At 38.6% G+C, this 16065-nt stretch overlaps 2 protein-coding genes across 2 annotated transcripts; both read left to right on the top strand.

Moving 5' to 3' along the window:
- Positions 1-3935: 3935 nt before the first annotated feature.
- Positions 3936-4850, top strand: LOC122139595 (protocadherin gamma-A7-like). The gene has a single exon (XM_042737903.1). It carries the CDS (start codon positions 3988-3990, stop codon positions 4774-4776), a length of 789 nt encoding a protein of 262 aa, XP_042593837.1. The 5' UTR covers positions 3936-3987; the 3' UTR covers positions 4777-4850.
- Positions 4851-9754: 4904 nt separating this feature from the next.
- On the top strand, positions 9755-16031 carry LOC122139561 (protocadherin beta-15-like). Its single transcript, XM_042737716.1, has 5 exons — positions 9755-13053; positions 14617-14989; positions 15077-15223; positions 15566-15925; positions 16002-16031. The coding sequence occupies exons 1-5, from the start codon at positions 10712-10714 to the stop codon at positions 16029-16031; spliced, it is 3252 nt and encodes a 1083-aa protein (XP_042593650.1). The 5' UTR covers positions 9755-10711.
- The last annotated feature ends 34 nt before the right edge of the window (positions 16032-16065 follow it).

Raw genomic sequence — 16065 nt, 5'->3', positions numbered from 1 at the left:
ACCACAATATTTCAGCGATAAAGATTTGCATCAACCATCAGACTTCATTAAATCTTTGAAATAAGGCTGTAAATGTAAATGTAAGGCTAACTGTAAAGAGCACTCAAGGTGGTGGATGGGTTTTATTTTCTTTAAAACAAGAACAGATGAGAACTGTTAATGTTTAATTATCAACTGTATAATCATCTAATATAATGAAATTTGTTTAATATTCATGGAAAAGCTTTGGGGAAAAAAATGAAATACATTGCTTGGTGCATTAAAATGCACTAGCCAAATACTCTATTTTTTCCTTTATTTTTAACATTTTTATTTTCAATTCCTGATATTAATATTATGTATTAATATTAATGCATTAATATAAACTTTAATATTGCTGCTTTTTTATTGTTGATATTTTGTATTTGCTCGCTATATCAGTTGTGCAATATATGGACATCAATATTTTATTTCAGTGAACGATTTGGTATTGTTGTTTTTCTGATAGTTTCCAGCCTTTCTGCAGTGTCATTTATTCCTAACTTCCTGAGGGTATGGCAGTTTTCCAAGGAAGGTCAAAAGGTCAGGGTGTCTTGGGGTCAGTTCAGTGACCGGCTCGCTCTGGAATGCACAGCATGTGTGTTTTGCCAAAGCAATGCAACAATACAAAATACATCTACTCTGTTCTCATTTGATTTTCTGTTTTAGAGAAACAAATGCTGGATGTTTACATGTGGTATTTTAAACAGGAAGTAATCATTTTAAGGCTCTTAACTAGCTGTCTCAGAGGATTGGCTGATGCTCAGACATGAGCAGTGTTGTAAGATAACATTATGTGAGACAATCAGAGAGAAAGAAAGATACATTTTAGTAGAATGATAAAATATTAAGGATCAATATGTCTGCCAGTATGAGCAGCTGTAAGTAGGTCACTCATCTCTCACTGCACAGAAAAGTGGCAAGAATTCATTTACCCAAAAGCCTAATTTTGTGATATAAAAATGGACTACCTACCTACCTACCTACATATATATATACAGCACTGCCCTGTAGTTCCATATATTTATTTTTAATTTCCCTGCTGTCCAATGAATCTTTATACAGTTAAGCAAATGTTTTTCTAATTCATTTTCTACCAGTATTTGTGCTCTAAAGCAGACAAACTGCCTACTTAAAGCTGAACACATCCATGATCTGCCTCAGAGAAACTACCAGACCCTCTTTGCTCATGAGTATAATGTATTTGTACTCCATATTTACAATAGATAAAAACATAATTGAAAATAATGTGATTTCTGTAATTTCCGTGTAATTCAGAAGTACATAACGTGATGTGACATTGCACTTGTAATATGATTTCAGCTTTTAAATGACTTCTCAGTATGTAAGAAGCAATCAGCCTGTAGCCCAATTGAGCACGCACTGGAGTAAAAATAAAAACATGTTGTTTGTACAGTATACTATTATGATTATCTTTTAAACAGGGAAGAGACAGTGTTTTTGATTATAACGTATCTACCTTCTGATCATCAGTGATACAATCAAAGTGACCTATATTAATCTTTTTTGCATGATTCTCATCTGTGTGGGGTGGTAGGTGAGTGTGCTTTTGTTCGGGTGGGTAAAGATGAGGTCATCACTGCAGATGATGTAATGCATTGAAGAAAATCAGGCAGACCACATTTCATATCTGCATTTTCACTATAAAACTTGTATTCTCATCACAAACTTTTTTTTTCCTTCTGTTAATTCTATCAAATGTTAAATAGAAATAATAAAGCATTAACCACTATCCTGGCTACCTCACTGCCCTATTCCAGTTATGTGATTCAAAACAAAAAAAAAAAAAAAAAGTAACTGCTCTTTGCTTCTCTTTTCCTCCTGACCCAGATTTCTCTCCTCCTGCCTTACAGCACAGAGAGAGACTGCAGCACTATTAAAAACTGCTGCAGCAGACACACACACACACACACACACACACACACTTTTCATTTGTCATACACATTTGTCCTCAGCATTTTATCATAAAGGTCCACACACACAAAGATTCCTCTTGTTAGGCCTTCTCTAAACCACAGATCAGCTAACTGTGTCACCATTAAAACAACCATGCTTTCCCAAACACTGCAGAGGAAAAAGGCCTCAATCTGAGAAATCCAGCTGACTGCTGGTTTCTAGGCAACGGGAGCCTGTCTCTATAGCGACCGAATAAAAGACAGACGGTGGAACGTGGGTTAAACAGGATAGAACAATTTTATATGGAATGATAAAAAATAAATATATAAATATGTTCAATCCATAAATAAATAAATAAATAAATTGCAATGTTTTCACTGAGATTTCTTTCGTGAGCGATGAATTTATTTGGTCTTCCTTTGGTCTTCCCAAACCCCTCCCTTCATTAACGCTTTCCTCTGGGGACCGCAATGTTCAGCACCACGGACAGCGACCCGTCTATCCAAATGTCCGTTGCCACGGTAACGGACTGCAGGGAGGGAGGGGGTGCATGATGCTGCAGCCTGTAATTTGATGCACAGACAAAAGGCTCAACTCGCCAGATCCGGGCAGTCTATGTCAAACACACACACTGCAAACACAGAAATGTATAAAAACCTATGACCGCCTTTATATGATATGAGAACACGTGTGATTGATGTGTATATTTGATCTCTACTACCACAAAGCACGTCCGTAAAAAAAAAAATAAAAATAAAAAAAAATAAAAAAAAAAAGGAGCCTGAGATGTGATTCACTTCGCTCTGCCCCCTGGTGTCTTTTGTCTGGTATGAGGTTTGTGCAGATATGGGAAAGCTCATACGTAAGCAGCTGTGGTGGGAGGGAGAGCAGAACAAAAGAGGAGGGTGGGGCCGAGTTTGTCACGTGATTTTTGTAACTGAACCACAAGGTGTCACTGCTCACCATGCAGTTAGACACCAGACCACTGCCTTCTTATAAATTGTAGCTCATTTATTCTCTTAAAACATGATAAATCATTATTTAAATGCGTATTTCAAGAAAATATATTTTTAAAAAGTTTATTTATTTATTTATTTTTAATCTAATGAGATATTCCGTTCTCTTTTATTGTAGTAGTGCATTTGATTCCTCAATTTTATAATTATAAACTGTATAATGTGTAACTTGTATAATTTTATTTATAATAATCATAATCATAATCATAATTTTTCATTTTTGGTCCACAATAACATCACTATAAGATGCACTGTGAAGGAAATTATGTAGTTCTACAAAATCGCTGTGAGTGGCGCTACAATACCAATCATCTCTGACAGTCGTGTTCAGCAGATTTATTTTGTGGGCTGTCTTGTCAGACGTCGCTTTGGCTTTGAACAATGAACAACCAGGAGGATTTTAGATCTGTCTATTAATTTGTAATTTGCAATAGCATAAATGAGTTGACCGCATTCGCCAAAACTATTTTAACGGCGTTCAGAGAAAGCATGGCGAGCGAAAATCAAATAATATGGATGAGCAAGATTTTTTATCTGATGTGTCTGCTGTTCAATTCCGGAAGAAATGCTGCCCAGATAAACTATTCCCTTCAAGAAGAATCAAAAACTGGAGTCACTGTGGGGAACATTGCAAAGGATTTAGGATTTGATCCGGCTTTACTGGAAAACAGGAATTTGCGTATCGTTGCTGGGACAAAGCAAGAGCTATTTCGGGTAAATCATAAAGACAGCATTTTGTTTGTGAACCAGAGGATAGACAGAGAAGAACTGTGCGCTAAAACCAACCCCTGTCTCATTCATCTCAAAGCAGTGATAGAAAATCCACTCGAAATGCACCAGATATCAGTGGACATTATCGATGTCAATGATAATCCACCGAGCTTTCTGGACGAAAACTATAAATTGGAAATACTTGAATCTGCAATGATAGGGGCACGATTTCAGTTAGAAACAGCGCACGACCCGGATATAGGCTCAAACAACTTGCAATCATATAAACTGAGCCAAAACTTTATTTCGTTTAGAAACGGAAGACATGGGAGACGAAGGTAAGATTCCTGTTCTCATTTTACAAAAACCTCTTGACAGAGAGAAAAGCGCAAGGCATAATCTAATTTTAACTGCGACAGACGGTGGCAAGCCACAGAAATCAGCTACTGTGAATGTTACAATTATTGTGTCAGATGTTAATGATAATACTCCCGTCTGTGATAAACAAAAATACACAGTGACTGTGAAAGAAAATGCCCCCGAAGGTACATTTCTGCTCCGCGTTCATGCTTCAGATTCAGATGAAGGACTAAACGGAGATATTGAATACTCTTTACGGAACAAGTTCAGGAACGGAGCATCTGAGGTTTTTGATTTAGATAGTTTGACGGGGGAATTAAAGATAAAAGGTGGGCTAAATTTTGAGGAAAGGCAGGTTTATGAACTAAAGATACTGGCTGCGGATAGGGGAGCCGTGTCTTTGTCTACACACTGTAATGTGGTTGTAAATGTTGAGGATGTCAACGACAACCGGCCTGAGATTGACGTCACTTCAGTATCCAGCCACATTCCCGAGGATGCGCCTCCTGGGACTGTCGTAGCTTTGATGGGGGTTACAGACCTGGATTCAGGTATGAACGGAAAGATAGTTTGCGCTCTGCCTAAGGATATACCTTTTGACCTCAAGCCGTCGCCTGATGGAAACTTTTATTCTTTGGTAACTAAAGAATACATTGACAAAGAATCGAAATCGTCTTATGATATCTATAACAGCCAAAGATTTAGGAACTCCGTCGTTAACATCAACAAGATCCATTCACGTCGATGTAACTGATGTTAACGACAACAGCCCCACATTTGCTCAAAACCCATATACATTCTACGTGGTTGAAAACAACAAACCAGGAATTGCTGTCTTCTCGTTAAATGCATCTGATATAGATGAGGGTGAAAACGCACGTGTATCGTATTCAATTGATCGAATAAATTCAGACCAAACAATGACATCTTTCCTGAGTATTAATGAGGCGAATGGTACCGTTTACTCATTGAAGAGCTTTGATTTTGAGTCTTTAAAAACATTTAAATTCTTTGTTGTGGCCAAAGACTCTGGAACTCCGTCTCTGAGCAGTAACGTGACAGTGAACGTGTTTATTCTGGATCAGAACGACAACGTTCCAGTGATCTTATATCCAGTCAGCGCTAACGGTTTTTCTGCTGAGGGTGTGGAAGAGATTCCCCGTAATGTGAACGCAGGCCATTTGGTGACTAAAGTCAGAGCCTATGACGCAGATATAGGGTACAACGGCTGGTTATTATTTTCACTGCAGGAAGTTAGTGACCACAGTCTATTTGGTTTGGACCGCTACACAGGACAGATAAGGACCCTTCGCTCATTCACAGAAACAGACGAGGCCCTGCATAAACTGCTCATACTGGTCAAAGACAATGGGAACGTTTCTCTCTCAGCAACAGCGACTGTGATTGTCAAATTTGTGGAGCCCAAAGAGGCTTTTGCAGCTTCTGATGTGAAAAACGCAGTGAAAGACGAGGAGGAAAACAACGTGACATTTTATTTGTTCATTACTTTGGGCTCGGTTTCGGTGCTTTTTGTCATCAGCATCATCGTGTTGATTATAATGCAGTGCTCTAAATCGACAGACTATTCGTCCAAGTATTTACAGGATACAAATTACGACGGGACTCTGTGTCACAGCATCCAGTACAGATCTGGAGACAAACGGTACATGTTAGTTGGGCCAAGAATGAGTATCGGCTCTACTATTGTCCCGGGCAGTAATGGAAATACTCTAGTGATACCAGATCGCTGGAGGAGAGATTCTGGAGAGGTAAGGAATGACTTATTTTTTTTGCACTGTTTGATTTTAAACTGTCTTTTGTATATGATGTTGTTTGGGCTGGTTCTAAGGTAGATTTGTGACAGGTGTTGTGTTTTGCTGTACGAATCTATGTAGACGAATAAACTATTTTCTCTTCTAATCATTAATGCTGTATTAAGAAAATTATAATGCTCTTTTTGAATGCGTATAGGACTATGTGTCACATCAAACATTAGACATTATCCTATATGTTAACTGGACCCAGGATAACTGGAAATATTTACGTGCTGGCGATTTCTTTACATTAGAGGGTTGAATTTGATAAACAGTGTAGAGGTGCTGGAGAGCTAATCTCTGTTTTTATTATATATATATATATATATTGCTTTGTAAGTTTTACCCTGTTTATTTACCGCCTCTCTGCGACATTCATGCGTGAGGCTCTGGTGACAAACGCTCTCGTAGGGATACATGCATTACATTATACGGTATTATCATCATTTGCCTAATTTGTTCTAATAGAAAAATACAGTTATTTACGGCTCGGGACCGCGTATTTCTTGATCTATTTACGGCTCAGGACCGTGCATTTCTTGAACTAATTTATTTTGCACACCGTTTTAATTTTTTTATGAAAAAAAAAAAAAAAAAAAACGTATCAAACCTTTTTCTTATTATCCTACTATTATAGGTGACAAAATGAATTAGTTCATGAATTCATAGCAGTACAACAACAACAACAAATGAAAATAAATGTATATATATGGATTGTAAGGTTTTATTTAGAATTAGTAATAATAGGAGTTGATGCAAGCTACTTTTTTGCGCGGAACTGTCTATGTCAGTGGTACTGAAATGTGCTGTGACATTTTGGATTGTAAGGTTTTACGGTTTATGGTTATTTTGTAGCTAAACATCAAACATGCATATGTGCTATATATTAATGTTTATTTAATACAGTCATATCCAGCCCGATCTCACGGCAATTCGTACATATTTTACGAGGTGGCTAATTCGTACGAATACGTACGACCACACTCGTACAAATTCATACGATTTTTGCCAAATCGTACGTATTTTACGAGTTGCACATTCGTTATGAATTTGTACGAATTACCTACACCAAACCCCGCCCCTAAACCTACCCGTCACTGGGGTCTAGGCAAATCGTATTACGTATCTGCCACAAATATCTAATATCTGCACTCTTTATCCTAAATCCAAAGAACAAAAAATAATATTTTAACTTGTCATATCTGCCATATGGGTCGAATATTTGCTCTCGGTATGCTTTATCTTAAGTGCATAGAAACATATTTAAAATATTGACATGTTGTAGTGGACCTCATGGTGTCAGTATTACACAAGAAAACGGTTTATGGGGCAGTTATCTGGTTTGCATCATGCTAACCCAGGCTAGAGCGCACTGCTTTTTCAGTCGGAGCATATACAAGAGATTAGTTCCGTGATTTGAGCGAAATATGTCCTTATGTTCGTCCTCGAATCATTTGAATAAATTCATGCGGTAGCCGCAAGGAGAATCAGTTTAAACTTGCTCCTCAGACGACGGATTTTAGCATGGATGCTGGAGAACAAAGGCGCAGATGGGAATACTGGTGGATTTCTCTATGTTTCTACTTGCAGTGCTACGGACAGCAGGTTTCAGGGCAGATAAAATACACTGTTCCAGAGGAGGTAAAAGAAGGATATGTTGTGGGAAATATTGCAAAGGATTTGGGTCTTGATGTCAGTACTTTGGTGGACAAACGTTTTCGTATTGTTTCTGGATCAAATGACGGCCTTTTTCAGGTAAATCAGAACAATGGCATCTTGTATGTGGAAAAGCATATCGACAGAGAGGCGCTGTGCGATGAAAATGTTGCTTGTTTGATAAGTCTGAAAACTGTTGTTGAAAATCCTCTTGAAATTCATTATGTAGAAGTAGAAATTGTCGATGTAAATGACCATGCACCCAATTTTGCTTATAAAGACGTCCTGTTAGAAATAGCAGAATCAACCCTACCGGGTGAGGACTTTCAATTGCAGGAAGCAAAGGACCCTGATTCAGGCATAAATTCGGTTCGTTTTTATAAACTGAGCCAAACCGAATATTTTGAACTTGAGCTTCGCGAAAATGGGGGAGAGAAAAAGGTCCCCGTCTTGAAGTTACGTAAATTGCTTGACAGGGAGCATCAGGTCAGTCACAGTCTAACACTGACTGCTGTTGACGGTGGGAATCCACCACGATCAGGGAGTATCATTATTAATGTCACTGTGCTGGATGATAATGATAACAGGCCAAAATTCAGTCAAGAGCTTTATTCAGTCACATTACCAGAAAACGCTCCTGTTGGTACACTTGTCATTAAATTGAATGCCACTGATTTAGATGAAGGTCAGAATGGAGAAATTGTTTATTCATTCGTGAAGAATATCGAAAAACATGTTTATGACACCTTTGATTTGGACAAGACTGGTGAGATTAGGGTGAAGGGCGTTTTGGATTTTGAGAAAAATAATGTTTACAGAGTCGGTGTTATGGCATCAGATAAAGGCCAACCACCGAAGACAAGCAACTGTCGAATTATCATTAAAGTTATTGACGAAAATGATAATGGACCAGAGATAGAAGTTACCTCACTGTCTGATGTAGTTCCCGAAGATTCAAAACCAGGAACGGTCATTTCACTTGTTAGTATTACTGATAAAGATTCGGGCGTCAATGGCAAAGTTGTTTGTAGCATATCTGACAATGTGCCTTTTGAATTGAAGCCGTCATTTAAAGAAAATATGTACTCTCTTGTGACGAAAGCAAAATTAGATAGAGAACTTGTGTCTCAATATGCTGTCACAATAACAGCCACAGATCTTGGTCAGCCCCCTCTTTCCTCAGACAAAACACTGAAAGTGCAGATATCAGACGTGAACGATAACGCTCCAGAGTTTCCTTACAATCCGTTAGAGCTTTATTTGATGGAAAATAACCCATCAGGAGCCTCCATATACTCTGTAAGCGCATTCGATAAAGACCTGAATGAAAACGCTGCTATAACGTATCAAATAATTAGGGAAGATGGAGCAAAAAGTCATATGGCGTCTTTCCTCAATGTAAATTCAGACAACGGACATATACATGCGCTGAAAAGCTTCGACTTTGAAACTACTAAAACGTTCCAGTTCCATGTTCTCGCTACAGACTCTGGAACTCCGTCTCTGAGCAGTAACGTGACAGTGAACGTGTTTATTCTGGATCAGAACGACAACGTTCCAGTGATCTTATATCCAGTCAGCGCTAACGGTTCTGCTGAGGGTGTGAAAGAGATTCCCCGTAATGTTAACGCAGGTCATTTGGTGACTAAAGTCAGAGCCTATGACGCAGATATAGGATACAACGGCTGGTTATTATTTTCACTGCAGGAAGTTAGTGACCACAGTCTCTTTGGTTTGGACCGCTACACAGGACAGATAAGGACCCTTCGCTCATTCACAGAAACAGACGAGGCCCTGCATAAACTGACCATACTGGTCAAAGACAATGGGAACGTTTCTCTCTCAGCAACGGCGACTGTGATTGTCAAAGTTGTGGAGCCCAAAGAGGCTTTTGCAGCTTCTGATGTGAAAAACACAGTAAAAGACGAAGAGGAAAATAACGTGACATTTTATTTGATCATCACTTTGGGCTCGGTTTCAGTGCTTTTTGTCATCAGCATCATCGTGTTGATTATAATGCAGTGCTCTAAATCGACAGACTATTCGTCCAAGTATTTACAGGATACAAATTACGACGGGACTCTGTGTCACAGCATCCAGTACAGATCTGGAGACAAACGGTATATGTTAGTTGGACCCAGAATGAGTATCGGCTCTACTATAGCCCCGGGCAGTAATAGGAACACTCTAGTGATCCCAGATCGCAGGAGGAGAGATTCTGGAGAGGTAAGACTAACTGTTTTATTATTTTTGCACTTGTTAATTAACATTTGCATATAACGTTTTTGACGTTCTCCTTCTCCCTTACTATTGTCATTCATGATTTTTTGGCATGGCTGTTTTCATTGTTTATAAAATATTGGGCTGATGTCAAGATAGATTTGAGAGTCAAAATCACTTATTGTGCCATTTTGCTTGTGGAGCTAGCATATTATTGCTCTTTTACTTTACATAAATACAAATAAGAGATTAGTCCCTTGATATTCCAGCAAAAGACGTTCTCAAATTTTTCCCCAGTCTTTTTAATAGATGTATGCGTTGTGAAATGGAATTGTTGCTTATTTGATATGTCTGAGTCTGTTATTGAAAATTCATATAAAATACATTTTGTCTGATAAATATTTGCTGCTATAGAAATAGCAGAACATTTTCTAGGTTAAGACATTTAAGCAAGAAAGTGAGGATCCTTATTAGGTCTACAGCATGAATTCTTTGATTTATAAATTGAGCGAAACCGGATATTTTGAACTTGAGCCAGATTTTTTTTTTTATCCTTACCTTAGCCTTACTGTTGTTTATTATTATTATTTTAATGTATTATTATACATTTAATATGTTCTGCTTCTATCTCTATTCCGGAAATATTTATTTCAGAGGTTCCGACTGTCTTCGGGATGAAAGAAGACAATACGTGTTTATTTGTTATTTCAGCCAAAGCGGTTCGGCTTATGTGACATTCTAAACAAACCTCATGGTGTCATTGTTGTACAGGGAAAAGCATCTATTCACCCTGCCCCCATATCTAGCTTGCAATAGACATTTTGTTCAACCCAAAGGGAGGATTATTTTTTGTTTGAAGACGGCCAAAGACAGAACTGCGTAACGTTGGATATTTGTAACCTTTTCGCGCGTCACCTTTGTTTGTTCGTTTAAGAAGAATATTTATGTATAATCTGATCAGGTAGCTGCATTTACTTCTGGATTTCTCTGTCGTTCGCAATGGAAGCTGGAGGACAAGGGCGCAAAGGGGAGTCCTGGAGGACGGTTCTCTGTTTTCTGCTGTGCTTTTGGCAGCAGCTTTCAGCTCAGATAAGATACTCTGTTCCAGAGGAGGTAAAAGAGGGATCCCTTGTAGGAAATATCGCCAAGGATTTGGGACTTGATGTCAATACTTTGATGGACAGACGGTTCCGTATTGTTTCTGGATCAGATGAAGCGCTTTTCATGGTAAATCAAAACAATGGCGTTTTATATGTTCAAAGAAAAATCGACAGAGAGGCGCTATGTGAAAGTATTGGAGCATGCTTGATTAACCTAAAAATAGTGGCGGAAAATCCACTTGAGCTTCATTATATTGTCGTTGAGATAACTGATGTAAATGACCACTCCCCTACATTTACAGAAAAAGAAAAGCGATTAGAAATATCCGAAAACACTCTGCAAGGAACGCGTTTTCAGCTGCAAGTCGCGCGTGACCCTGATATTGGATCGAATTCTGTGCGCTTGTATAAATTGAGTCAAAACGAGCATTTTGATTTAGAAATAAGGGACAGGGCAGAAGATAAGCTGCCTTTTCTGGTTTTACAAAAGCCCCTTGACCGTGAGCACAAAGCTGAACACAATTTAACATTAACAGCAATAGATGGCGGCAATCCGCAAAGATCAGGAACATTAAACATAACAGTATTTGTTCTTGACGTAAATGACAACCGTCCTTTTTTTAGTCAGGATGTTTATTCTTCAACTCTGCACGAAAATGTGCAAATTGGAACTTTGGTAATAAAAGTTATGGCAAGTGATTCTGATTACGGTCCAAATGGTGAAGTGTCATACACTTTCGGAGGGGACAACAACGAAAACATATTTCATATATTTGGCCTGAATAGATTAACTGGGGAAATCCGTGTTATAGGAGAGGTAGACTTTGAAAAGAACAGTGTTTATAAGCTGGACATACAGGCAATTGACAACGGACAGCCACCTTTGAACACTGACTGTAGAGTAATTATAAAGATACTTGATTTAAATGATAATGAGCCGATCATTGATGTGACGTCACTATCGAATGTTGTGCCTGAAGACTCCAAGCCTGGTACTGTAATCTCACTCATTAGTGTTACTGACAGAGACAATGGTGTTAATGGGAAAGTTGTGTGTTCTCTCTCAGAAAACGTTCCATTTGAATTAAAACAATCAGTTCAGGAAAACATTTACTCCTTAGTGACTAAAGGGAACCTGGACCGTGAAACTGTATCACATTATGATATCACAATAACAGCGAGAGACTTGGGTCAGCCTCCACTGTCCTCATATAAAACTCTGAGCGTGCAAGTATCAGATGTTAATGATAACCCGCCCGAATTCAGCCTAAATCCCATCGAATTATATATGATTGAAAACAACGCTGCAGGCGCGCCCATTCTCACGCTGAGTGCTTTTGATAAAGACCTAAATGAAAACTCTGTGATTTCATATCAGATCATTAAAGGGAATGGGACACAAAGTGACATGACATCTTTTCTGAATATTAATTCTGAAACAGGCTTAATTAGTGCTCTCAAAAGTTTTGACTTTGAAACAGTCAAAAAGTTTCACTTCCACATACTCGCTACAGACTCTGGAACTCCGTCTCAGAGCAGTAACGTGACAGTGAACGTGTTTATTCTGGATCAGAACGACAACGTTCCAGTGATCTTATATCCAGTCAGCGCTAACGGTTCTGCTGAGGGTGTGGAAGAGATTCCCCGTAATGTTAACGCAGGTAATTTGGTGACTAAAGTCAGAGCCTATGACGCAGATATAGGATACAACGGCTGGTTATTATTTTCACTACAGGAAGTTAGTGACCACAGTCTCTTTGGTTTGGACCGCTACACAGGACAGATAAGGACCCTTCGCTCATTCACAGAAACAGACGAGGCCCAGCATAAACTGACCATACTGGTCAAAGACAATGGGAACGTTTCTCTCTCAGCAACAGCGACTGTGATTGTCAAAGTTGTGGAGCCCAAAGAGGCTTTTGCAGCTTCTGATGTGAAAAACGCAGTAAAAGACGAGGAAGAAAACAACGTGACATTTTATTTGATCATCACTTTGGGCTCGGTTTCAGTGCTTTTTGTCATCAGCATCATTGTGCTGATTGTAATGCAGTGCTCTAAATCGACAGACTATTCATCCAAGTATTTACAGGATACAAATTACGACGGGACTCTGTGTCACAGCATCCAGTACAGGTCTGGAGACAAACGGTACATGTTAGTTGGACCCAGAATGAGTATCGGCTCTACTATAGTCCCGGGCAGTAATGGAAATACTCTAGTGATCCCAGATCGCAGGATTCGGTATTTATATTGGCATTTATATAATGTCAGTTATTTAGTGCAGTTTGCACAATTTTGTAAGGATTTCATTCGGTGCATTTGCATATTGAGCATTTCATTCGTATTTTAATGTCAGTCGTACCACCACACTCGTATTCATACGATTAGTGCAGTTGCACATGCACAATTTACACCAAACCCCGCCCCGCTTACTCTTAGGTGGCCTACATTTTAATCTTTTATTTTTAAGAATAAACCCCATTTTACAAAAATCAAAACATTTTATTTTAAAGAATAAACAGTATTTTATATTATTTTAAACAAGCCCTGGTGTCCAAAATCACACTGTGTTGCATAGTTATTTATTTTTTTTTTTTGCATAGTTTATTATTATTATTATTATTTGTTGTTGTTGAGACAAGACCTGTCTGTTTCTTCGTTTTTTGAAGCAACATGAAGTGTGCAAATATATTTTTTTACCGATTAATAAAAGTGTTTTTTTTTTTTTGACCATAAAACATATTTTAAGAAATGTTTAAGGTTCTGGAAACTGAAAGATACTGTAAACGCTAACGCTGGAGATGACTTGAAAGGTCCAGTTCTCCACTCGGTGTCGGTGTTGCTCTAATTTTAGTTTTCAAGTTTTAAGTCCAGCCCAGGATAATGACGCGCAGGCATGTATTGTCTTCCTTATCCTGGATAGTACGATCCGAAATGGCGTTTAAGTATGTGATCTGTTCTCTGCATGTTTTCAGTTAAATTGTATTGAATTATGCAGATAAATTGTAGGTCATGCTGTTGTTTGTAATCGCCGAGGATATATTTCTGGCAGTCTCACAGTAATCGCTCCATCATGGAAGCTGGAGGACAAAGGCGCAAATGGGAGTGTTGGTGGATTGCTTTGTGTTTCTCTTTGCTTCTGTGTTTTGGACAGCAAGTTTTAGCGCAGATAAGATATTCTATCCCAGAAGAATTGAAAGAAGGATCCATTGTAGGACATATTGCTAAGGATCTTGGCCTTGATGTCAGCACTTTAGTAAACAGGAGATTCCGTATCGTTTCTGGATCAAAGGACGCTCTTTTTAAGGTAAATCAAAACAATGGCGTCTTATATGTCTTTAAAAAAATTGACAGAGAGGAGCTATGTGATGGAAATGGCGCATGCTTGATTAATATGAAAATGGTGGTCGAAGATCCTTTAGAAATACACTATGTTGGAGTGGAGATAATTGATGTTAATGATAATTCACCCACATTTACAGAAGAGGAGCAGCATTTTGAAATTGCAGAACACACACCCACAGGGACGCGTTTCCAAATACAGGCAGCACGAGATGCTGATACGATCGTGAATAATGTTCGGTCGTATAAACTGAGTCATAGTGAGCTTTTCGAAGTTGAGACAAAGGATAGAGATGAGGAAAAAATACCGCTTTTAGTTTTAAAGAAAGCTCTTGACCGTGAAAACGCCGCAGAGCATAAATTAATACTAACTGCAATCGATGGTGGAAATCCACCACGATCAGGAAATCTTAACATACTTGTTACTGTTCTTGATGTTAATGATAACCGTCCCGTGTTTAGTCAAGACTCATATTCCGTAGAAGTAAAAGAAAATGCTGCACTCGGAACGGTGTTGATAAAACTTAATGCAACTGATTTGGATGAGGGTTCAAATGGTGTTGTAGAATATGCCTTTGGAAGAAACCTGAAGCGCAAAGTTTACGATCTCTTTAAACTGGATAGTGCCACAGGAGAAATTCATATTAAAGGTGAACTGGACTTTGAGGAAACGGAGGTGTACAAATTAGACGTACTGGCATCTGATAAAGGCCAGCCTCCGTGGATCGTTGAATCTGTCGTTACTATTAAGATAATAGACATCAATGACAACGCCCCTGAAATAGACGTAACTTCTCTTTCCAGTGTTGTTTCTGAAGATTCTAAACCTGGTACTGTAATTTCATTAATTAGCATCAGTGACCAAGACTCTGGTTTAAATGGGAAGACAGTACCAAGTGTTTCTGATAATGTTCCTTTTGAGCTGAAACCATCAGTTCAAGAGAATATTTATTCCCTTGTAACGAAGGGGAAATTAGATCGAGAACTCGTGTCCCATTATGACATAACAATAACAGTCACTGATTTAGGACAGCCTCCTTTATCATCCTTTAAGACTCTGAGCGTTCAGGTATCAGATGTTAACGATAACCACCCTGAATTTTCTAAAGATCCGCTTGAATTATATTTAGCAGAAAATAATGCACCTGGTTTCCCCATAATGTCTGTGAGCGCATTTGATAAAGATTTAAATGAAAATGCAATGATTTCTTACTATATTATTAGAGGGGACGCTGCACAAAATGACATAGCGACTTTTTTGAACATTAATTCTGAAACGGGAGTTATTTACGCCTTAAACCGCTTTGACTTTGAAGTAATTAGAAAGTTTCAGTTCCAAGTTCTTGCAAAGGATTCAGGATCTCCACCACTTAGCAGTAATGTGACAGTGAACGTGTTTATTCTGGATCAGAACGACAACGTTCCAGTGATCTTATATCCAGTCAGCGCTAACGGTTCTGCTGAGGGTGTGGAAGAGATTCCCCGTAATGTGAACGCAGGTCATTTGGTGACTAAAGTCAGAGCCTATGACGCAGATATAGGATACAACGGCTGGTTATTATTTTCACTGCAAGAAGTTAGTGACCACAGTCTCTTTGGTTTGGACCGCTACACAGGACAGATAAGAACCCTTCGCTCATTCACAGAAACAGACGAGGCCCTGCATAAACTGATCATACTGGTCAAAGACAATGGGAACATTTCACTCTCAGCAACAGCGACTGTGATTGTCAAAGTTGTGGAGCCCAAAGAGGCTTTTGCAGCTTCTGATGTAAAAAACGCAGTAAAAGAAGATAAGGAAAATAATGTGACATTTTATTTGATGATCACTTTGGGCTCGGTTTCAGTGCTTTTTGTCATCAGCATCGTCGTGTTGATTGTAATGCAGTGCTCTAAGTCGACAGACTATTC

Source organism: Cyprinus carpio, chromosome B14, assembly GCF_018340385.1.
Source record: "Cyprinus carpio isolate SPL01 chromosome B14, ASM1834038v1, whole genome shotgun sequence".
Taxonomy (NCBI): domain Eukaryota; kingdom Metazoa; phylum Chordata; class Actinopteri; order Cypriniformes; family Cyprinidae; genus Cyprinus; species Cyprinus carpio.
Note: the sequence above shows the minus strand (reverse complement) of the source record. Positions and strands in the feature narration are given on the sequence as shown.